This window comes from Rana temporaria, chromosome 3 (assembly GCF_905171775.1).
Source record: "Rana temporaria chromosome 3, aRanTem1.1, whole genome shotgun sequence".
Taxonomy (NCBI): domain Eukaryota; kingdom Metazoa; phylum Chordata; class Amphibia; order Anura; family Ranidae; genus Rana; species Rana temporaria.
Window position 1 is genome coordinate 14223198 of NC_053491.1, and position 24340 is coordinate 14247537.

General features: G+C 45.3%; 1 protein-coding gene across 3 annotated transcripts in view; it reads left to right on the top strand.

The window, feature by feature from the left end:
* The window catches only part of DPP8 (dipeptidyl peptidase 8), an 84305-nt gene that overhangs the window by 2473 nt on the left and 57492 nt on the right, over window positions 1–24340 (top strand). The window contains exons 1-6 of one of the 3 annotated variants that reach the window (XM_040342281.1): window positions 5781–5921; window positions 11380–11655; window positions 16878–16990; window positions 19681–19854; window positions 23421–23589; window positions 23765–23875. In XM_040342281.1, the coding sequence (XP_040198215.1) occupies window positions 5915–5921; window positions 11380–11655; window positions 16878–16990; window positions 19681–19854; window positions 23421–23589; window positions 23765–23875 (850 nt within the window). In that variant the 5' untranslated portion in view covers window positions 5781–5914. Of the gene's footprint in view, window positions 1–5780; window positions 5922–11379; window positions 11656–16877; window positions 16991–19680; window positions 19855–23420; window positions 23590–23764; window positions 23876–24340 lie in introns of those variants that run through there. The other 2 variants (XM_040342279.1, XM_040342280.1) reach the window with 2 other exon arrangements.

Genomic DNA, 24340 nt, shown 5'->3' on the forward strand with positions numbered 1-24340 from the left:
CATCATCAGTCCTCCCAACACAGGTATTCCCATCATCAGTCCTCCCAACACAGGTATTCCCATCATCAGTCCTCCCAACACAGGTATTCCCATCATCATCAGTCCTCCCAACACAGGTATTCTCATCATCAGTCCTCCCAACACAGGTATTCCCATCATCAGTCCTCCCAACACAGGTATTCCCATCATCAGTCCTCCCAACACAGGTATTCCCATCATCATCAGTCCTCCCAACACAGGTATTCCCATCATCAGTCCTCCCAACACAGGTATTCCCATCATCAGTCCTCCCAACACAGGTATTCCCATCATCAGTCCTCCCAACACAGGTATTCTCATCATCAGTCCTCCCAACACAGGTATTCTCATCATCAGTCCTCCCAACACAGGTATTCCTATCATCAGTCCCATCATCATCAGTCCTCCCAACACAGGTATTCTCATCATCAGTCCTCCCAACACAGGTATTCCCATCATCAGTCCTCCCAACACAGGTATTCCCATCATCAGTCCTCCCAACACAGGTATTCCCATCATCATCAGTCCTCCCAACACAGGTATTCTCATCATCAGTCCTCCCAACACAGGTATTCCCATCATCAGTCCTCCCAACACAGGTATTCCCATCATCATCAGTCCTCCCAACACAGGTATTCTCATCATCAGTCCTCCCAACACAGGTATTCCCATCATCAGTCCTCCCAACACAGGTATTCCCATCATCAGTCCTCCCAACACAGGTATTCCCATCATCAGTCCTCCCAACACAGGTATTCCCATCATCATCAGTCCTCCCAACACAGGTATTCCCATCATCAGTCCTCCCAACACAGGTATTCCCATCATCATCAGTCCTCCCAACACAGGTATTCTCATCATCAGTCCTCCCAACACAGGTATTCCCATCATCAGTCCTCCCAACACAGGTATTCCCATCATCAGTCCTCCCAACACAGGTATTCCCATCATCATCAGTCCTCCCAACACAGGTATTCCCATCATCAGTCCTCCCAACACAGGTATTCCCATCATCAGTCCTCCCAACACAGGTATTCCCATCATCAGTCCTCCCAACACAGGTATTCTCATCATCAGTCCTCCCAACACAGGTATTCTCATCATCAGTCCTCCCAACACAGGTATTCTCATCATCAGTCCTCCCAACACAGGTACTCCCCTCATCGGTCCTCCCAAGACATCATTGGTATCTGTAAACGGAATAGCGCAGCAAGGGCCCGATAAAAACAAGGAAAGGGCCACAGTATGGAGACCACTGATTATATATCATAATATAAAATAAAATATGAGATATGAAACAATGTAAAATAATATATAAAAAATAGAACATAATGAAAAAATCGAATCCATAATAATCTATAATTTATTTTATATTATAATATACTGTAGTTTGTAATATATTTAAATGTTATCATATAATGTAAAATAGAAAAAAAATAGGAAATAATATAATAAATAACATAATATAAAACAGGGCTCAACAAATCTCGGTCGCCAGGTCGCCATGGCGACTAGAAATAGGGTCCTGGCGACTTGGCTTGTGAGCTGGCGCCATCTGGTGGTGAGCCATTGGTATTACAAGTTATTACCACCAGATGTGTGAGCTGGCGCCATCTGGTGGTGGCCGTTGGTATTACAAGTTATTACCACCAGATGTGTGAGCTGGCGCCATCTGGTTGTGGCCGTTGGTATTACAAGTTAAGCATTACAAGTTAAACAGCAATTCTAATGTAATTTTTCACTATTTTCACTGCCATCTTCTTCCCTCTAATTAGAACCCCCAAACATTATATATATTTTTTATCCTAACACCCTAGAGAATAAAATGGCGATCGTTGCAATACTTTCTGTCACGCCGTATTTGCGCAGCGGTCTTACAAGCGCACTTTTTTGGGAAAAAATTACACTTTTTTAATTAAAAAATAAGACAACAGTAAAGTTATCCCCATTTTTTTTTTATATTATGAAAGATAATGTTACGCCGAGTAAATTGATACCCAACATGTCACGCTTCAAAATTACGTCCGCTCGTGGAATGCCGACAAACTTTTACCCTTTAAAATCTTCATAGGCGTTGTTTAAAAAAATCTACAGGTTGCATGTTTTGAGTTACAGAGGAGGTCTCGTACTAGAATTATTGCTCTCGCTCTACCAATCGCGGCGATACCTCACATGTGTGGTTTGAACACCGTTTACATATGCGGGCGCTGCTCACGTATGTGTTCGCTTCTGCGCGCAAGCTCGTCGGGACGGGGCGCGTTTTCTGGCTCCTAACTTTTTTAGCTGGCTCCTAGATTCCAAGCAAATTTGTCAACCCCTGCTATAAAACATAATACAATATACTCTATAATTGATATTATATTTGATCATTTTCTTTATAAAATAATATATAATATATTCTCTTTTTTTTTATATTATAACTTGTATTATATTTAAAGTGACACTAAAGGTTTGTTTAAAAAAAAAAAAAATAACTAACATATCATACTTGCCTCCACTGTGCAGTTCATTTTGCACAGAGTGGCCACGATCCACTTGTTCTGGGGTCCAACGGCGGCTCCTCCCCGCATTAGATAACCCCCTCTGGGAAGCACTCTCCCGAGGCGGCGCATTCGTCGTCCAATGCCAAATGCCAGACTCGGCCCCCGATGCCGGCATCATTGGATTTGATTGACAGCAGTGGGAGCCAATGGCTGCGCTGCTATCAATCTTTTCAATCAAGAGCCGGGAACCCGTGGAGAAGAGGACCCCGGGGAGGTGCCCATGGAAATTCAGGGCTCAGTTAAGTAAAACGGGGGGGGGGGGGGGGGCCGGACACCTTACCTTAACCTTAATGCATAGGATGCATTAAAGGATCTGTAAAGTTAAAAAAAAATATATATATTTTAACCACTTGCCTACTGGGCACATACACCCCCTTCCTGCCCAGACGAAATTTTAGCTTCCGACACTGCGTCGCTTTAACTGACAATTGCGCGGTCGTGCGACGTGGCTCCCAAACAAAATTGACGTCCTTTTTCCCCACAAATAGAGATTTCTTTTGGTGGTATTTGATTGCCTCTGCGTTTTTTATTTTTTGGGCTATAAACAAAAAAAGAGCGTAAATTTTGAAAAAAAAACACAATATTTTTTACTTTTTGCTATAATAAATATCCAATTTTTAAAAAAAAAAAAATGTTTTATCTCAGTTTACGTATTCTTCTACATATTTTTGGTAAAAAAAAAAAATTGCAATAACCGTATAGTGACTGGTTTGCGCAAAAGTTATTTTGCCTACGAAATAGGGGACATAATTATGATTTTATTTTTTTTACTAGGAATGGCGGCGATCTGCGTTTTTTTTTTCGGGACTGCGACATTATAGCGGACACATCGGACACTTTTGACACATTTTTGGGACCATTCACATTTATACAGCGAACAGTGCTATAAATATGCATTGATTACTGTATAAATGTGACTGGCAGGGAAGGGGTTAACCACTAGGGGGCGGGGAAGGGGTTAAATGTGTAGCCTAGTGAGTGTTCTAACTGTAGGGGGAGGGGACTGACTGGGGGAGGTGACCGATCTGTGTCCCTATGTACAAGAGACACACCATCGGTCTCCTCTCTCCCTGACAGGACGTGGATCTCGGTGTTTACACACAGAGCTCCATGTCCTTGCTCAGTTACTGGGCAATCGCGGGTGCCCGGCGGCCATCGCGGCCGCCGGGTACGTGCATTGTGTTCCCAGTAACGCGACGGGCGGCGCGACCCCAGCGGCTTTAAATGACAGGATGTCATATGACGTCCTGTCAGAACAATGGAGTCTTCCGCCCGCCGTCATTTGACGGCGTGCGGTTGACAAGTGGTTAAATAACAAACATGTTATACTTACCTCCGCTGTGCAACTCGTTTTTGCGAACCTGGTCTTCTGGGGTCCCTTGGTGGCTGTCTAGGCTCGCCCTAGCAAGGACTCAACACCTTCATGCGAACGAGCTCGAATGGTGTTGAGTTCTTGCGGGCCCTTTCCCAAGCCAATTTTCAGCTTTCAGCGCTGTCGCACTTTGAATGACAATTGCGCGGTGGTGCGACGTGGCTCCCAAACAAAATTGGCGTCCTGTTTCTCCAAAAAATAGAGCTTTCTTTTGGTGGTATTTGATCACCTCTGCGATTTTTTTTTTTTTGCGCAACAACTAAAAAAAGACTGAAAATTTTGAAAAAAAATTACGTTTTTATTTTTTTCTGTTCATTTTTTTGTAAATAAGTAAGTTTTCTCTTTCAATTACGGGCACTGATATGGCGGCACTGATGGGCACCGATGAGATGGCACTGATGGACATCGATGAGGTAGTACTGATGGGCACAGATGAGGTGGCACTGATTGGCGGCGCTGGTATGCGGCACTGATGGGCACACATAGGCGGCACTGATGGGCACACATAGGCGGCACTGATGGGCACTCATGGGTGGCACTGATGGGCACTCATGGGCGGCACTGATGGGCACTCATAGGCGGCACAGATGGGCACTCATGGGCCGCACTGGGCAATCATAGGCGGCACAGATGGGCACTCATGGGCGGCACTTATGGGTGGCACTGATGGATACTTATGGGTGGCACAGATGGGCACTGATAGGTGGGCACTGGGCATGGATGGGCACTGTGGGGTGGCACTGATGGACACTGTGGGGTGGCACTGATGGACACTTGGGGTGGCACTGATGGACATTGTGGGGCAGCACTGATCTACCCATGTTGCCAGTCAGTGCCCATTTGTGGGCACTGATTGGCATCTTTTTTTTTTTTAAAGCTTTTTATTTTTTTTAAGACTTTTTTCTTTTTTCAATGCTTTTTTTATTTTTATTTGCCCTTCCCTGGTGGTCCAGTGTGGCGATCCGAGGGGGCGCTGCGCTGACAAACAATCAGCGCGAACACCCCCTGTCAGGAGAGCCGCCGATCGGCTCTCCTCTACTCGCGTCTGTCAGACGCGAGTGAGGAAGAGCCGATCAACGGCTCTTCCTGTTTTACATCGTGATCAGCCGTGATTCGACACGGCTGATCACGTGGTAAAGAGTCTCCGCCGGAGGCTCTTTACCGAGATCGGAGATGCAGGGTGTCAGACTGACACCCCGCATCACCGGTCGCCGCGCTGCGCACCCCCCCACGGGCGCGCACGGCATGAAAACTTGCAGGACCTCCATGGACGTCCAGTCAGGATTTCAAAACCACTTCCCGGACGTAAATCGGCCATAGGCCGGGCGGGAAGTGGTTAATAATGTAATATATAATACAGTAATAATAAAATAAATACAACATATTCTATTTTTTATATTATATTATACTATAATTTGTATTATATAATATAATGGAGTATTAATATAATATAATACAAACTAATATATAAAATATAATATAGAATTTATGTGATATTATATTTGATACATTTATATAAATTATTATACAATAAAAAATATTGTTATTATTGTTTTTCCTGTTTATTATTATTATTCAGGATTTATATAGCAAGATCATTGTGCACAGCACTTTACAATATAAAGAGGGACAGAACAGTTACGATACAAATGGGTTAGGAGGGCCCTGATCATAGGAGCTTACACTCTAATATGAAATAATAATAATAATAATAATAATAATAATAATAATAATAATAATAATAATAATAAGGAATGCAGGATTATAGAGTAATAGGGGGAATAGTGCGCGCAGGTTGTAATGCCGCCTCCAGCCAGCAGGGGTCCTCAGCTTCCCCGCCCGGCGGCCGTCATTCTCCCGGAAGCGGAAGTGAGATCTCCAGAAGCAGCAGCGGCACCGGGGGCCGGAGAGGAGCCAAGTCATAACCGGGGAGAATAGAGAATAGGAGCCGGGCCCGGCCTCTTCCCCCGCCCGCTTCTCCATGCTAGGTGAGGGCTGTGTGGGGTGGAGGAGCCCGGGTGTGTACAGGACACCGGAGGTTGGGGGGAGGGAGAATCTTCTCACAATGGATCCGGCCGGGGCCTCAGCGGATCACAGGGGGGGAGGGATCCCCGCCCTGATCGGCCTCCGTGGCCCCCTGTGTGCCCCAGGCTGGGTGTGTGGCGGTGTCATGGCGCCGGGCCTCCCCTGTACGGGAACATTTCTATAGAGGAGGATCGGAGCCTCAGTCAGGTGTTTGTTATTGTCTCCCCCCCCCCCCTTTGTATTCTTTCGTTAAAACAGCAAGTGGAGACCAAGTTAAATCTATGTTGTCATTAAAGCAGGAAGTGAGGGGAAATGTACCATTGGGGACACTGGTTACTATGAGAACTGATGGGGCGTTCCATCGCTATGGAGTGATTTCTCCCCCACCCCACACTTCCTGTTGGGTCTACAAGACAGGAAGTGAGGGGGAACTTTACATTGGGGACAGTGTTTGCCATGACAACTGAGAGGAGGGGTGTCCTTCGGTCTGGAATTTCCGTCAGCAAGTTTGCACCTGCGCAGTGCTTGACGGAACTTTCCCGATGGCTAGAACCATCTCTGCGCCTCAGTTCGCGCATGCGCTGGAACTTCCGTGATACCTGGAACCAGCACGGCAGATCACCGGTCCTAAGGAGCTGCGGGCAGGAGTTTTTAGGCGAAGCCGCGGCTTCGGCCCAGTCCGCCGCAATCCTGGGAAAAGGGGCGCGGACTAGGCTGAAGCGGCGGCCTCGCCTAAAAAATGCAGCTCGCCGCGATCCTGGGAATAGGCCGCAAGGCCTTTTCCCAAGATCGCGGCGAGCTGCGGGCAGCATTTTTTTTTTTAGGCGAGGTCGCTGCTTCGGCCTAGTCCGCGGAGCGCCGGGCCTATGGGAAAAAAAAAATTGATTTGGTCAAAATCTGAATCGATTTGACCTCCCAACTCGATTTAAGATTAAAACATTTTTTTTTTCCCCCAGCCCTATACTGTACTGATAGCACTGGCAGAGAAGGGGTTAAACATCAAGGGGGCCACTTAACCACTTAAGCCCTGGAAGAATTTATCCCCTTTTTGCGATTCGGCACTGCGTCGCTTTAACTGACAATTGCGCGGTCGTGCGACATGGCTCCCAAACAAGATTTACGTCCTTTTTTCCCCACAAATAGAGCTTTCTTTTGGTGGTATTTGATCACCTCTGCGGTTTTTACTTTTTGCCCTATAAACAAAAAACCAGCGACAATTTAAAAAAATGATTTGCTATAATAAATATCCCAAAAATATATAAACAAATTTCTTCCTCGGTTTAGGCCGATACGTATTCTTCTACATATTTTTGGTAAAAAAAATTGCATTTATTAGTAATGGCGGCGATCAGCGTTTTGTGTCGTGACTGCGGCGGACACATCGGACACTTTTCACACTCTTTTGGGACCATTCACATTTATACAGCGATCAGTGCTATAAAAATGCATTGCTTACTGTGTAAATGACACTGGCAGGGAAGGGGTTAACCACCAGGGGGCGAAAAAGGGGGTAAGTGTGTCCTAGGGAGTGATTCTAACTGTGGCGGTGGGCTACCGCTGACATGACAGAGATCACTGCTCCCGATGACAGGGATCAGTAGATCAGTGTCCTGTCACTCGACAGAACAGGGAAATGCCTTGTTTACACCTCCCTGTTCTGCCGGTCCATCTCACGATCGTGGGGCGCCGGCGCAGGACCCGCGGGCATGAACGCAAGGCGACAAATTCAAAAAGACGTACCTGTACCATTCTGCCGACATATATGTGTGTGCGGCTGTCGGCAAGTGGTTAAGGTGTTAACTGTGTGCCTAACCAGTGTGATGTGTTTCTGCTTTCACGCCAGACATGTCAAATCGCAGGCAGTGGCACCATCCGAATTGGTGCGACGCACTGATTTCTAAAAGCAATTCATTCCTATACAACAACAGATGTCTGTCTAATGACCCCCCCCCCAGGCTGCATTGCCGGTTTGAACTTGCACGACTCTAACCAGCATCAGTGGGGGCGTGCCCTTGGATCTGGCTGCCTTTTCTTTTCAGTACACAGAGCCCTATGTGTTTTGTAAACGCAGAACTCTGTGTGTGATTGGATGCAGTCCATCAGCTGGTATCGGCTTTGGCTAAGGCTCGGTTCACACCCTATACCAGTGACTTGTCGTTAAGGTTCCCCTATCGAGATGGTTCCTGTAAGGACTGCGCAGGCGCAATCCTTGCCGACGGAAATCTCCGAACCTCGCCCGGCATCCAGGCTCATTCCTTAACATCCCCGTGGATTGTAGGATGTTAAAAAAAGAGCCAGGAGGCCGAGCGAGCGAAGCGAGGACGTGAGGCCGACTGGCCACTTTCCTCAAATTCCACGTCGCCCTGGATGCCGGCCGAGGTTCGGAGATTTCCGTCGGCAAGGATTGCGCCTGCGCAGTCCTTACAGGAACCAGCCGGAACCAGATCGTCAGATTACCGGCTGCGGATCGCACAGGAACGCTGTGCATCCTCGTTCTTTGTTTCAGGGCTGAATCTTTGCCTGAAACTGAGCCAAAGACGCACAGCGTTTCTGTGCAGTGCGCTCCGAAGCCTCCATAGAGAGCCAGTCACATTCTTCTGCTATGCGAATTGGATTGGGTGGTGAACTCTGCTGACAAACGTATGCTGCGTCCAATCAGCAGGGGATGCGTGCCCAAAAACCAGGAAGGTCACGTACCCGTACGTCGCTGTGCTGCCCGCTTACAGTACGGCTCCATTCACACCATAAGTACTTGGAATCACGGCAAAACGCAGAGAGCGTTGGCAGTGCCATTACTTCTAATAGCACCCCAAATTGCGTCAAAATCGCCCAAACGAAATCGCGGGATGCGTGCGGCCCAAAAGAAGTTCATGATTACTCTTGCCACGATTTGGGTGCCATTAGAAGTAATCGCATCGCAAACGCGTTCTGTGTTTTGCCACAATTTGCAATCGCGGGCAGAATCGGTGGCGATTCCGCCGGCGATTGCAAACGCCTAGATGTGAATATGGAGCCTAAATGTACTGTGAGTGGGTTGCAAGTAGTTTCAAAAATGGACCTGATTGGATGTTTACATGGATGTAATCATCCGTTTACATCCACCAACCTACATACATTGCAGTTCAGTCTGGATCTGTCTGAAAATCTGAACAGCTGTGTGAAAGACAACGAAGACCCCTTTCACACTGAGCAGTTTTTCAGGCGGTTCAGCGCTAAAAATAGCGCTGCTATACCGCCTGAAAAACTCCTGCACTGCATACTCAATGTGAAAGCCCTAGGGCTTTCACACTGAGGCGATGCGCTGGCGGGAGAGAAAAAAATCTCCTGTCAGCAGCATCTTTGGAGCGGTGAGAGGAGCAGCGTGTATACCGCTCCTTCCCATTTAAAACAATGGGAAACCGCGGCAATACCGCCCGCAATGCGCCTCTGCAGAGGCACATTGCGGGCGGTATTAACCCTTTATCGGCTGCTAGCGGGGGGTTAATACCGCACCGCTAGCGGCCGAATCCCGCAGCAAATCCGACAGTATAGCGCCGCTATCTTTAGTTTACAAAAGCTTGTAAACACTTTTTGTAGCCAGCCAAGAGTCTCAATTCTTGTTTGAGGGATCTTTGCCCATTCTTCCTTACAAAAGTCTTCCAGTTCTTTGAGATTTCTGGGCTGTCTGTCACGCACTGCTCTTTTAAGGTCTATCCATAGATTTTCAATTATGTTGAGGTCAGGAGATTGTGAAGGCCATGGCAAAACTTTCAGTTTACGCCTCTTGATGTAATCCCCCCGTGGATTTTGAGGTGTGTTTAGGATCATTATTCATTTGTAGAAGCCATCCTCTCTTTAACTTCAGCTTTTTCACAGATGGCATCAAGTTACCATCCAAAATTTGCTGAAATTTTATTGAATCCATTTTTCCTTCTACTCGTGAAATGTTCCCTGTGCCACTGGCTGCAATACAACCCCAAAGCATGATTGATCCACCCCCATGCTTCACAGTTGGACAGAGGTTCTTGTCATTAAATTCTGTGCCCTTTCTTCTCCAAACGTACCTTTGCTCATTCCGGCCAAAAAGTTCTATTTTAACCTCATCGGTCCACAGAACTTGTTTCCAAAATGCATCAGGCTTGTCTATATGTTCATTTGCAAAGTTCAAACGCTGATTTTTGTGGTGAGGACGTAGAAGAGGTTTTCTTCTGATGACTCTTCCATGAAGACCATATTTGTATCTCTTTATAGTGGAACTCCGCTTTAAGCAGTGAGTGATTTTAGTATCACTTTAACCACTTGCCGACCGCCGCATGTATATGTACGTCCACAGAATGGCACATACAGGCATATGGGCGTACATGTACGTCCCTGCCTTTCCATGAGTCGTGGGTCAGATCGGGACCCCCCCCTCCCCGGTACATGCGGCGGTCGGATACCCGCGGGGAGCGATCCGGGACGAGGGCGCGGCTATTCGTTTATAGCCGCTCCGTCGCGATCGCTCCCCGGAGCTGAAGAACGGGGAGAGCCGTATGTAAACACGGCTTCCCCGTGCTTCACTGTGGCGCTGCATCGATCGAGTCATCCCTTTTATAGGGAGACTCGATCGATGACGTCAGTCCTACAGCCACACCCCCCTACAGTTGTAAACACACACTAGGTGAACACTAAATCCTACAGCGCCCCCTGTGGTTAACTCCCAAACTGCAATTGTCATTTTCAAAGTAAACAATGCATTTTAAATGCATTTTTTGCTGTGAAAATGACAATGGTCCCAAAAATGTGTCAAAATTGTCCAAAGGGTCCGCCATAATGTCGCAGTCACGAAAAAAATTGCTGATCGCCGCCATTAGTAGTAAAAAAAAAAAAATTATAAAAATGCAATAAAACTATCCCCTATTTTGTAAACGCTATAAATTTTGCGCAAACCAATCGATAAACGCTTATTGTGATTTTTTTACCAAAAATAGGTAGAAGAATACGTATCAGCCTAAACTGAGGAAAAAAATAAATGTTATATATATTTTTGGGGAGATTTATTATAGCAAAAAGTAAAAAATATTGCATTTTTTTCAAAATTGTCGCTCTATTTTTGTTTATAGCGCAAAAAATAAAAACCGCAGAGGTGATCAAATACCACCAAAAGAAAGCTCTACTTGTGGGGAAAAAAGGCCCAATTTTGTTTGGGAGCCACGTCGCACGACCGCACAATTGTCTGTTAAATCGACGCAGTGCCGAATCGCAAAACCTGGCCTGGGCATTTAGCAACAAAATGGTCCGGGGCTTAAGTGGTTAACTGTCAAAACTTGTGGCATTGCCAGTTTTCACAATATCTAAATCATGTCTAAAATTCCGGGTACTGGAAGATGTGCCTCTAATGTCTATGGGTGAAGGGTTGGCAGAGTTTGTATTAGAAATAACGACAATGGTACTTTTCCACAGGATGCAACATGGCGGCAGCTATGGAGACTGAGCAGGTCGGAGTTGAGATTTTTGAGTCGGCAAGCAGCCATGGAAGCACAGAGCCCACCGGGGGAGACTCCAAGCCGGACCCCTTCTACGTGGAGCGCCATTCGTGGAGCCAGATGCGGAAGCTGCTGGCAGACACCAGGAAGTACCACGGGTATATGATGGCCAAGGCCCCTCACAGCTTCACCTTTGTAAAGAGGAATGACCCAGATAGCCCTCACTCTGATAGAATGTACTATCTGGGTATGTGTAAGTAGATCTCCTTCTTCTTCCTGTTTTTATAATTGGGCTTTGAGTGTGTTGCCTGTCATGCCTTAGTACACACAATGAGAAAATCAGACACCAAAAAAGAATACAGCTTTTGTATAGATAATCTGATCGTTAGTACACAGCTTATGAGAGCCGATCAGTTCATGCAAAAATATCTGAAGGGACAAACACGAACATTTTTCTCGCATGATACCAGAACTAACGATTTTCGTGTAATTAGTATAGTCCGAAACCAAGACCGCGCATGCTCGGAAACAAAAGAATACATAACAATACAATTATCGATTCCAAAGTTGTATTTTGGGGCTTTCGTACAATTCTGTACGAAACATGTGGGCCATTCCTCCCTTGCTTGTACATGTAGTGCTCTTCATGGTTTTATGCGAATAAAGGTATCCACTCAGTTTGGTGTGCAGCCATCCAGATTTTCCCTTCATTATTGCTACAGCTGTGACTGGGCGAGCGCCCTGCAGTGAGGAGGCGGCTCACCTGTGAGCAGTGTGGTGGACCTTTCTTTTGAAGTTATATTCTGTTGTATGAGAATTTTCATAAGTTTAGTAACTTATTTGGTTTTCGATATAACACTAGCATGCAAAAAAAGAATGGACAGTCGTCAGATATTCTAATCGTGTGTACGAGGCACAAGTGTGATTCTGATACTTGCTGTGGTGGCATAAAAAGAGATGTGTGGTGTATTTTTGTCTTAGGTGTACAATTTCTTTTCCTTTTCCTTCCCTTTTTCATTTCCCTTCCCCTTTCCCTTCCCCTTTCCTTTTCCCCTTCCTTTTCTTTTTTCTTTTCCCCTTCCTTTTCTTTTTCCCTTTCCTTTTCTTTTTCCCTTTCCTTTTCCTTTTCTTTTTCCCTTTCCTTTTCTTTTTCCCTTTCCTTTTCTTTTTCCCTTTCCTTTTCTTTTTCCCTTTCCCTTTTCCCTTTCCTTTTCCTTTTTCTTTTCCCTTTCCTTTTTCTTTTCCCTTTCCTTTTTCTTTTCCCTTTCTTTTTTCTTTTTCTTTTCTTTTTTTTTTTCCCTTTCCTTTTCCTTTTCCCTTTCCTTTTTCTTTTTCTTTTCCTTTTTCTTTTTCTTTTCCTTTTTCTTTTTCTTTTCCCTTTCCTTTTTCTTTTCCCTTTCCTTTTTCTTTTCCCTTTCCTTTTTCTTTTCCCTTTCCTTTTCCTTTTCCCTTTCCTTTTTCTTTTTCTTTTCCCTTTCCTTTTCTTTTTCCCTTTCCCTTTTCCCTTTCCTTTTCCTTTTTCTTTTCCCTTTCCTTTTTCTTTTCCCTTTCCTTTTTCTTTTCCCTTTCTTTTTCCTTTTCTTTTCCCTTTTCTTTTTCCCTTTCCCTTTTTCTTTTTCCCTTTCCCTTTTCTTTCTTTCTTTCTTTCTTTCTTTCTTTCTTTCTTTCTAGTTTTTTGTTTATTTCCTTTCCTACTTTTTTTTCTTTTCTTCCTTTCTTCCCTTCTTTTTTCTTTTCCCTTTCCTTCCTTTTTCTTTCTAGTTCTTTTGTTTATTTCCTTTCCTTTTTTTTTTCTTTTCTTTTCTTTCTTCCTCTTCTTTCTTTCCTTTCTTCCATTCTTTTTTCTTTTTCCTTTCTTTTCTTCCTTCCATTTTTTTCTTTCCTTTTTCCTTCGTTTTCCCTTTCTTTTTTTTTTCTACCTTCCTTCCTCTTTCTTTGTTTTTCTTCTTTTCCCTTTCCTTCTTTTTTCCATTTTCCTTTCCCCCTTTTTTTTCCCCTTCTTCTTTCCCTTCTTTCTTTCTTTCTTTCTTTCTTTCTTTCTTTCTTTCTTTCTTTCTTTCTTTCTTTCCTTCTTTCTTTCCTTTTTCTTTTCTTTTCTTTTCTTTTCTTTTCTTTTCTTTTCCTTCTCCCCTTTCTTCCTTTTCTTTTCTTGTCTTTCTGTCTTCCTTTCTTCCTTCCTTCCTTCCTTTTTCTTTCTATTTTTTTTGTTTATTTCTGTTGCTACTTTTTTTTTTCTTTCTTTCCTTTCTTTTTCCTTTTCTTTCTTCATTCCATTTTTTTCTTTCCTTTTCCTTCGTTTTCCCTTTCTTTTTTTTTCCTACCTTCCTTCCTCTTTCTTTGTTTTCCTTCTTTTCCCTTTTCTTTGTTTTTCTTCTTTTCCCTTTCCTTCTTCTTTTTTCCATTTTCCTTTTCACTTTTTTTTTCCTCCTTCTTTTCTTTCTTTTTCTTTTCTTTTTCCTTTCCTTCTTTCCCTTCTCCCCTTTCTTTCTTTTCTTCGCTATTCTTTGTTTCTTTTCTTCCTTCCTTTTTTCCTTCCCTTTTTTCCTTCTCTTTTTTTCTTTCTTTCTTTTTCTTTTTCTTTCTTTCTTTTTCTTTTTCTTTCTTTCTTTTTCTTTCTTTCTTTTTCTTTTTCTTTCTTTCTTTTTCTTTTTCTTTCTTTCTTTTTCTTTCTTTCTTTCTTTCTTTCTTTCTTTCTTTCTTTCTTTTTCTTTCTTTCTTTCTTTCTTTCTTTCTTTCTTTCTTTCTTTCTTTCTTTCTTTCTTTCTTTCTTTCTTTCTTTCTTTCTTTCTTTTTCTTTTTCTTTTTCTTTCTTTCTTTCTTTCTTTCTTTCTTTCTTTCTTTCTTTCTTTCTTTCTTTCTTTCTTTCTTTCTTTCTTTCTTTCTTTCTTTCTTTCTTTCTTTCTTTTTCTTTCTTTCTTTCTTTCTTTCTTTCTTTCTTTCTTTCTTTCTTTCTTTCTTTCTTTCTTTCTTTCTTTCTTTCTTTCTTTCTTTCTTTCTTTCTTTCTTTCTTTCTTTCTTTTTTTCCCCTCCTTCCCAAGTATCATTACCTTGCTTTGCCTCCTATCTTCCATGGTGTTCCATTCCTGCCATGCTGGACTCAATCCTTGTGAATTTGCTATCTTGTAGGTTAGTGCGTTCTCACAGCAGATAAATGGCTATAAAAGAAAGAAGACTTGCGAGTCTCATTTTATCCAGAATCGTGCAGCTCTATTAAATATATATGTGTATGTGTATATATATATATATATATATTATTACTACTGTGGGACAGTTTTTCCTTTTGATTAAAAAAAAAAAATATATATATATATATATATATATGTGTGTGTGTGTTAGATAACCATTACCATTTACTACCAAATGAAAGCCCAATTTTTTTCCCTCCGAAAAAACGTGGTATAATCCCTCCTGGATACACAAAGTAGTTGTGATATGTGCAGTTTTACTAACATATGTCAAAGTTGCAAAATTGTGCTTAGACATTAACATGTGTTTTAGTCACTAAGGGGTTAAACGAGTAATTTAGCCTGGGTTCAAACTGCCACATGGAGAGGCTCACAGCAGGAGTTCTCAATCACTGTTTCAAGTCTGATTTCGGTCCAAATATGCAATTAGCGGACCTCCCGCTGTTGCAAAACTACAAGTCCCATCATGCCCCTGGGTGTCATGCTTGTGGCTGTCAGTCTCTTGCTATGCCTCATGGCACTTGTATTGCATATCTCTGATCAGGGCCGCCATCAGGAATTATGGGGCCCCTTACACAGCTTCAGGCGTGGGCCCCCTGCCGCCTCAAATTGAGTAGCGGGGGGGATGCCACGAATGGGGGGGGGGGGGGGTTTGCCCTTGGGACCTCTGGGCCCCTTACAAAAAGAAAGCAGAAATATAAAAAAAATGGAGGGGTAGCCATTTGGCGCCCTGGGGACCTCTGGGCTCTTTAATAAATGGACGATCAAAAGGTTAAACTTGTGCCTAGCCAGTGTTTGTGTACTGTTCGCTGCTTTTACTAGGGGTACTTTCACACTGCTTATCATGGGTTTTTAGCGCTAAAAATGGCGCATGAAAAGCGCCTCTCGTGCCTCCCCAGTGTGAAAGCCCAGGTGCTTTCACACTGGGGCGGTGCACTTGCGGGACAGGAAAGAAAGTCCTGCAAGCAGCATCTTTGGGGCGGTGTATACACCACATAATAATCGCAGCAGAAGTGGCCGCTGACGGCACCACTCCCCCTACAGGCTGAAGTGCGCAGAACTGCCGCCCTGCGTCAGTAAAACTGCCATAAGGCGGTCAGCAAGTGGTTGATATTGTGATATTATATACTTATGATACTATGATATACTTATGCGGTGTGAGTGTGTGTGTGTGTGTGTGTGTATATATATATATATATATATATATTAGGGCTGCGGAAATTAACGATTAATTGGTCGATTAATCGTTAATTTCTTTGGTCGATTAAAATTATTTTGATCGATGACGATCCGCGGAGTGAGCTCCGCGGTCTCGCCCATAGGAAAGGCCGCGGCTTCGGCCTACCCCCGGAGCCGCGGCGCGCTGACGTCATCATCACCTGCCCGCCTGCTTGTATCTTCTTCCCTTGCGCACGTGTGTCCATCAGCTACTCTGCAGATGGGTCTGCCTGCCTGATAGTCAGGTAAGAAAGGACAACCATCTGTGTGTGGTAACATTATGGGGCAGATGTATATATTCCTGGAGTATGGGGACAGATGTGTATATTAAAGCATGGGGGCAGATGCTGTAATGTACACATCTGCCCCCATGCTGTAATGTACACATCTGCCCCCATGCTGTAATGTACACATCTGCCCCCATGCTGTAATATACACATCTGCCCCCATACTGCAAGAATATACACATCTGCCCCCATGCTGTAATGTACACATGGGGGCAGATGTGTATATTCTTGCAGTATGGGAGGCAGATGTGTATATTAAAGCATGGGGGCAGATGTGTATATTAAAGCATGGGGGCAGATGTGTATATTACAGCATGGGGGCAGATGCTGTAATGTACACATCTGCCCCCATGCTGTAATGTACACATCTGCCCCCATGCTGTAATGTACACATCTGCCCCCATGCTGTAATGTACACATCTGCCCCCATACTGCAAGAATATACACATCTGCCCCCATGCTGTAATGTACACATCTGCCCCCATGCTGTAATGTACACATCTGCCCCCATACTGCAAGAATATACACATCTGCCCCCATACTGCCCCCACCACATTTACCAGTGGCTAATGCAGAGTTGCAATGCAAGGAGATCAGCTAAAAGTAGTTGTATCTGTATGTGCGTTAATTAATCGAAATTAGTCGATTAATCGATTAAAAAAAAAACGATTAATCGAACACAAAAATTTTAATCAGTCACAGCCCTAATATATATATATATGTATATAAGGCATCGCTGTCCAGCATCTTCTTAGCACATATCTTTCTTTCTCTTGCCCCTTCAGCAATGTCCGGAGAGAACCGAGAGAATACACTATTCTACTCTGAGATCCCAAAGAACATTAACAGAGGCGCAGTTCTCATGCTGTCCTGGAAACCCCTACTGGATACCTTTCAGGTGAGATATGAAACATTTTGGAAGTGCTTGTTGTATTTACACCGATCAACCATAACTTTAACACCACTAACCGGTTAAGTAGACAACAAAAATAGAACTTCCGCTTTAAGTGACAGTAACCCCCTGACATGCCACATTTGGCATGCCATTTTTTTGGGAGGGGAGCGGATTCCCTCTTTTTAGAGGCACCCTGCTCCTACTTCCTCCCGGGGCATGCCCTTTTTAATGCATGACAATATTCTGTTTGCTTTGTTAGCAGCAGCTTGGCATTGCTGAGCCTGTCATCTACTTGGACCCCCAGGTCCTTTTCCATCCTAGATTCCCCCAGAGGTTCTCCTCCCTCCCAGTAAGTAGATTGCATTTATATTTTTGACACACAAATGCATTATTTTATATTTTTCTACATTAAACCTCATTTGCCCCCATGTAGTTTTCCACCCATTAATTTGTTCAGATCTTCTTGCAAAGTTCCCACATCCTGCAGAGAAGTTATTGCCCTGCTTAGCTTAGTATCGTCCGCAAATACAGAGATTGAACTGTTTACCCCATCCTCCAGGTCGTTTATGAACGAATGAAATAGGATTGGTCCCAGCACAGAACCCTGGGGGACCCCACTACCCACCCCGGACCATTCCGAGTATTCCCCATTTATCACCACCCTCTGAACTCGTCCTTGTAGCCAGTTTTCAATCCATATACTCACCCCCTATGGTCCATGCCAACGGACCTTATTTTGTACAGTAAACATTTATGGGGAACTGTGTCAAATGCTTTTGCAAAATCCAGATACACCACATCTACAGACCTTCCTTTATCTAGATACACCACGTCTACGGGCCTTCCTTTATCCAGATACACCACATCTACAGGCCTTCCTTTATCCAGATACACCACGTCTACGGGCCTTTCTTTATCCAGATACACCACGTCTACAGGCCTTCCTTTATCCAGATACACCACATCTACGGGCCTTCCTTTATCCAGATACACCACATCTACAGGCCTTCCTTTATCCAGATACACCACGTCTACAGGCCTTCCTTTATCTAGATACACCACGTCTACAGGCCTTCCTTTATATAGATACACCACATCTACGGGCCTTCCTTTATATAGATACACCACGTCTACGGGCCTTCCTTTATATAGATACACCACGTCTACGGGCCTTCCTTTATATAGATACACCACGTCTACGGGCCTTCCTTTATATAGATACACCACGTCTACGGGCCTTCCTTTATATAGATACACCAGGTCTACGGGCCTTTCTTTATATAGATACACCACATCTACGGGCCTTCCTTTATCCAGATACACCACGTCTACGGGCCTTCCTTTATATAGATACACCACATCTTTGGGCCTTCCTTTATATAGATACACCACGTCTACGGGCCTTCCTTTATATAGATACACCACATCTTTGGGCCTTCCTTTATATAGATGCACCACGTCTACGGGCCTTCCTTTATATAGATACACCACACCTACGGGCCTTCCTTTATATAGATACACCACGTCTACGGGTCTTCCTTTATATAGATACACCACGTCTACGGGTCTTCCTTTATCCAGATACACCACGTCTACGGGCCTTCCTTTATCTAGATACACCACGTCTACAGGGCTTTCTTTATCTAGATACACCACGTCTACGGGCCTTCCTTTATATAGATACACCACGTCTACGGGCCTTCCTTTATATAGATACACCACGTCTACGGGCCTTCCTTTATATAGATACACCACGTCTACGGGCCTTCCTTTATATAGATACACCACGTCTACGGGCCTTCCTTTATATAGATACACCACGTCTACGGGCCTTCCTTTATATAGATACACCACGTCTACGGGCCTTCCTTTATATAGATACACCACGTCTACGGGCCTTCCTTTATATAGATACACCACGTCTACGGGCCTTCCTTTATATAGATACACCACGTCTACGGGCCTTCCTTTATCCAGATACACCACGTCTACGGGCCTTCCTTTATCCAGATACACCACGTCTACGGGCCTTCCTTTATCTAGATACACCACGTCTACGGGCCTTCCTTTATCTAGATACACCACGTCTACGGGCCTTCCTTTATATAGATACACCACATCTACGGGCCTTCCTTTATCTAGATACACCACATCTACGGGCCTTCCTTTATCTAGATACACCACGTCTACGGGCCTTCCTTTATCTAGATACACCACGTCTACGGGCCTTCCTTTATCTAGATGGCAGCTCACCTCCTCATAGAAGGTTAACAGATTGGTTTGGCAAAAACGATTCTTCACAAATCCATGCTGATTACTGCTAATGATACCGTTTTCATTACTAAAATCTTGTATATAGTCCCTTATCGTCCCTTCCAAGAGCTTACATACTATTTATGTAAGGCTAACTGGCCTGTAATTCCCAGGGATATATTTTGGCCATTTTAAATATTGTCACTACATTGGAATGGTACCATCTGATTGGAGATAAGTCAGTCACTAGACTCTCAGTACAAATTAGGAACAATGTTAAGTTTTCCAAGTCTGTTTCTAATTCTGTCCTCTGAAGTTAGAAGCTGATTGGCTGCCCCAGATATTGCACTTTCCATTTTTAGTAAATCAACCCCAAAGTGTCTCAATTTGGAAGTGTAACTTGTGAAATAGAACGTTTAAAAATGTTGTTGCTTTTATAGGCCACCCCTGATTACGGCATGTACTCCCGGGAAGAGGAGCTTCTGCGAGAAAGAAAACGTATCGGGACGGTGGGCATCTCTGCTTTTGATTACCATGCAAAGAGTGGAACCTTCCTCTTCCAAGCTGGCAGTGCCATCTACACTGTTCGAGATGGGGGCGCCCGCGGGTTCACGGTGAGGTTACCAGAAATGTTATATTGTATGGCACTTGTTTTTACCCGTTTGTGACTTTGAAGGTGATGTTAAAGCGGTTGTATACACACTTGGTCATTTTTACCTACAGGTCAGCCTATAACAAGGCCTATAATAAAGCTTAGCTGTAGGTAAAATGAATATCTCCTAAACGTGCGCCGTTTAGGAGATATTCACCTTGCATGCAGCCACTGATGTCAGCAGCGCATGCGCTCTGAAGGTCCAGCGTATCGTGCATCTGCAGGAGAGGTGCGAGGGCCACATGAATTGGCCTGGAGGGCCGGATTCGGCCCACGGACCTTGTTTGACACCTGTGTTCTATGGTAAGTATTTCATAATGAGCTAGTACGCGATGCATACTAGCTCATGTTGCCTTTGTCTTACAGTTTTAGTGTTTTTTTTTTTTTTTACAGGATATACATTCACTTTAAACCAGTGGCGGCTGGTGCTCAAAATTTTTGTGGGGGCGCAAAGGAAAAAAAAAATGTGCAGTCTCACTGTGCCCAAACGCAGCCACTGTTACATGCCATCAAGCACAGCCACTGTTACATGCCATCAAGCGCAGCCACTGTTACATGCCATCAAACGCAGCCACTGTGCCATCAATTTGCACCACTGTGCCATGCCATCAAATGCAGCCACTGTGCCATCAATTCGCACCACTGTGCCATGCCATTAAATGCAGTCACTATGCCATCAATTTGCACCACTGTGCCATGCCATTAAACGCAGTCACTGTGCCATCCATTGTCACCACTGTGCCATGCCATTAATCGCAGCCACTGTGCCATGCCATTAATCGCAGCCACTGTGCCATACATTGTCACCACTGTGCCATACATTGTCACCACTGTGCCATGCCATTAAACGCAGCCACTGTGCCCTTTAATGGTCGCCGCTGTGCCAATTGTCCCCACTGTGCCCTGTAAATTGCTTTCTTCCCCCCCCGCCCGGCACTTACCTTTACTGGTTTTAGGCATCCACGTCCCACGATGTCTTCTCCCGCCCTCGATGACTGACAGGCGTCTCAGCCAAACAGGTTACCGGTAGCCAGAACCGGCCAACCTGATTGGCTGAGACGCCCGTCATCTTATTCAAGGGGCGTACAGTCTGTGCGCTCCGAGAATAAGCTTCCGGGACCCGGGGGCTGTATTGGGAAAGCCTATCAGAGCTGTTGGCTTTGATAGACATTTCCGTACAGCCAACCAGCTGGCGTTATTCAGATGGCCGGACATGAGCGCCGACCATCTGAATAACAACGGCAGCGGCGAAAATAACATAGATTCGTGCAATGCATGAATCTATGTTATTTAAATCAGTGGCGGTGAGAGCCAGAGGGGGCGTCACTCCAGCGCCCTCTATGGACGAACCGCCACCGCTTTAAACCCTTGTGGTTTTTCACCTTAATGCATAGAAAACAACCTCCTGTGATGCAGCAGAGCCTCCCTTTTACTTATCTGAACCCGGTCTTTCCAGCGATGAGGGCTGCGCACACAAGCTTCAGCTGGCGTCTCTGGTCCTGATTGGAAAGATTGATGGCAGCGCAGACATTGGCTACCGCTGCTGTCAATCAAATCCAGTGGTGCGGAAACCGGGGGGTGGGGCAGAGTCCTGCTGTCTGTGTCAATAGACACAGCAGCAGTACACGTGTGCCAAAAGGGAGAGCAGCTCGCCAACGGGGCACTCGAGAACGGGAGGAGCCAGGAGGACCACTGAGGGACCCCAGAAGAGGAGGATCGGGGGCCACTCTGTGCAAAACCGAACAGAGGAGGTAAGTATAACATGAAAAGCAGGGAGGAAAAACGGACAGATCAGTAAGTAAAAGCAGCACACATTACACTTTGTTAGGTACACGGTTAACCCCTTGATTGCCCCTTGATTTTAAGCCAGTGTCATCCATTCCCAGGTATGCTGGGGACACAGAGAGGCGGACCCAGAAGTGACATCAAACTCGTCGCTTTCTGGGTCATTAACAAGGAGGGGTGGAGAGCAGATGTATGTCCGCTTTGCTCCCTCCCCTCCTCCTGGTGGCCACAGGCATCGGGAATGTCTGTCAGGTCTGTACGACGTATGGAACTGGCAGAAAAAAGGTTAATAGGATAATGTGAAAATGTCAAAGGTGAGTGGGAACCCGTAGCAGCTTGTGATTGCTCTATATATAAGGCAAAAAGTTTGTCCCTAATATATCCCTCCTAGACTGTAAGCTCGAATGGTCAGGGCTAGAGGTCAACCGATATGGGTTTTTCTCTGGCTGATGCCGATATTTGGAAATCGGGGCGGCCGATGTGTGTTGCCGATTTTTGCGGCCTATAATTTAGGCCGATTTTTTTTTTTTTTTTTCCTTCATCTCAAAAAACCTAGGGTGGAGAGGTGGGGAGGAGATAATTGTTTGGGGTGGAGAGGTCGGGTGCAGCCTATCAGAGCCCACTGGTGCAGCCAATCAGTGCAGCCTATCAGTATCCATTAGTGCCCACCAGTGCAACCTCATCAGTACCCACCAGTGGAGCCTATCGGTGTCCATAAGTTCCACATCGGTGCCCACCAGTGTAGCCCACCAGTGCAACCTCATTATTGCCCACCAGTGCAGTCCACCAGTGCAGCCCATCAGTGCCACCTCATCAATGCCCACCAATGCACCAGTGCATCCCATCATTGCCCACCAGCGCATATCACCAGTGCCCACCAGCGCATATATCACCAGTGCATCAAATCAGTGCCAACCAGTGCATCACATCAGTGCCAACCAGTGCATCACCTCATCAGTGCCTCACATCAGTGCCCACCAGTACAGCCCAATGTCATTCACTGCCACCTCATCAATGCCCACCAGCGGAGCGCTCCAGGCTCCGTTCCATCTCCTAGCCTAGCACAATAAAGCTCCATTCATCCATGGCCCTGACGTGCTGCCCCGCCTCTGCCTACAATCCCCAGAATGCAGAGCGGGCCGGTAACAGCCAATCGGCAGCCGCCGCTGCCGACATCCTCCACTCTGGAAAAAAAACGTCCCCTGACGTGTTGCGCGCCCTGCCTCTGCGTACAAACACCAGAATGCAGCACGGCCGGCACCGCCCCGCGCTGCATTCTGGGGTTTGTAGGCAGGGCGCGTTTTTTTTCCAGAGTGGAGGATGGCGGCCTCCGATTGGCTGTTACCGGCCCGCTGGTTGGCTGCCGACTTCCTAAACTAAAAAAAAAGGTCAGCAGATAGCAGCGAGCGGGCTGGCAGGCAGGCGGAAGAATTCCACCCAGCACACCCCTACCTCAGATCCCAGACAATCGGCCTATTTTTCATAATGATCGGCCGATGCCGATATCTTTAAAAAGGCAAAATATCGGCCGATATATCGGTCGACCTCTAGTCAGGGCCCTCTGATTTATCCTCTATAACTTGTATTGTAGCTGTACCGTCAGTCCTCAAATTGTAAGGTTCTGTGCAAACTGTTTGCACTATATAAATCCTGTATAATAATTATAATAAACTTATGTTGGTACAACAATACAATTTTGTTAAAAAGTCCCTGTGTTTTATCTTCCCTATTTTGTACCTGCAGAAGCAGCCTCTTCAGCCTCATTTATTGGAAAGCAGTTGTCCCAATATCCGCATGGATCCCACCATCTGTCCAGCAGACCCCAATTGGATATCGTTTGTACACAGTAATGACTTGTGGGTCGCCAACATAGAGAGCGGAGAGGAGCGCAGGCTGACCTTCGTACACAAAGGCTAGTCTCTAAATTAATGTCATAATGATGTCATAGTGATGTTGATAGCGTTTTATGGGTTTTCAGATAAACTGCAGAATGTATCGAGGTCATATGATAGTGATCCTATGGATGGTTTATTCTGACCTTTTTCTGCTTATTCTACTTTGATACTGATTGATGTGTTTCTACACAGATATGGTTGGAGTGGAGGAAGACTCGCGGTCTGCGGGTGTAGCGTCATTTGTGCTGCAGGAAGAATTTGATCGCTACACTGGATATTGGTGGTGTCCTCGCAATGAATCAAGTAAGAACCGTTCTGCTGATTATTAAGATGAGTGCAAATAGTAAGCGTTTGCACACACATTTGCTGTCAGTAATGTACTGGGCAAAGTTTCCCAGGTTGGCTAGAATGCAGTCATTCAAAAAACTTAAGAGCATTTAGCCCCTGTTCACACAGGTGTGACTTGTCAGCCGTTTAGACTGTTCCAGATTGCATGACAAGTCGCACCCCATTGCCGGCAATGGAACCATTCATATCGAGGCGACTAAAAAAAGGTTCCTGCATACGTTCCTGGAATGAGCTGTTAACCACTTAAGGACCGCCTCCTGCACATATACGTCGGCAGAATGGCACGGCTGGGCACATGCACGTACAGGTACGTCCTGTGCTAGTACCCAGCCGTGGGTTGTGGGCACGCGACCCGGTCCGAAGCTCTGGTACTGCGTACCTGATCGCCGCTGGGGTCCCGTGATCGGTCCGCGGAGCTGA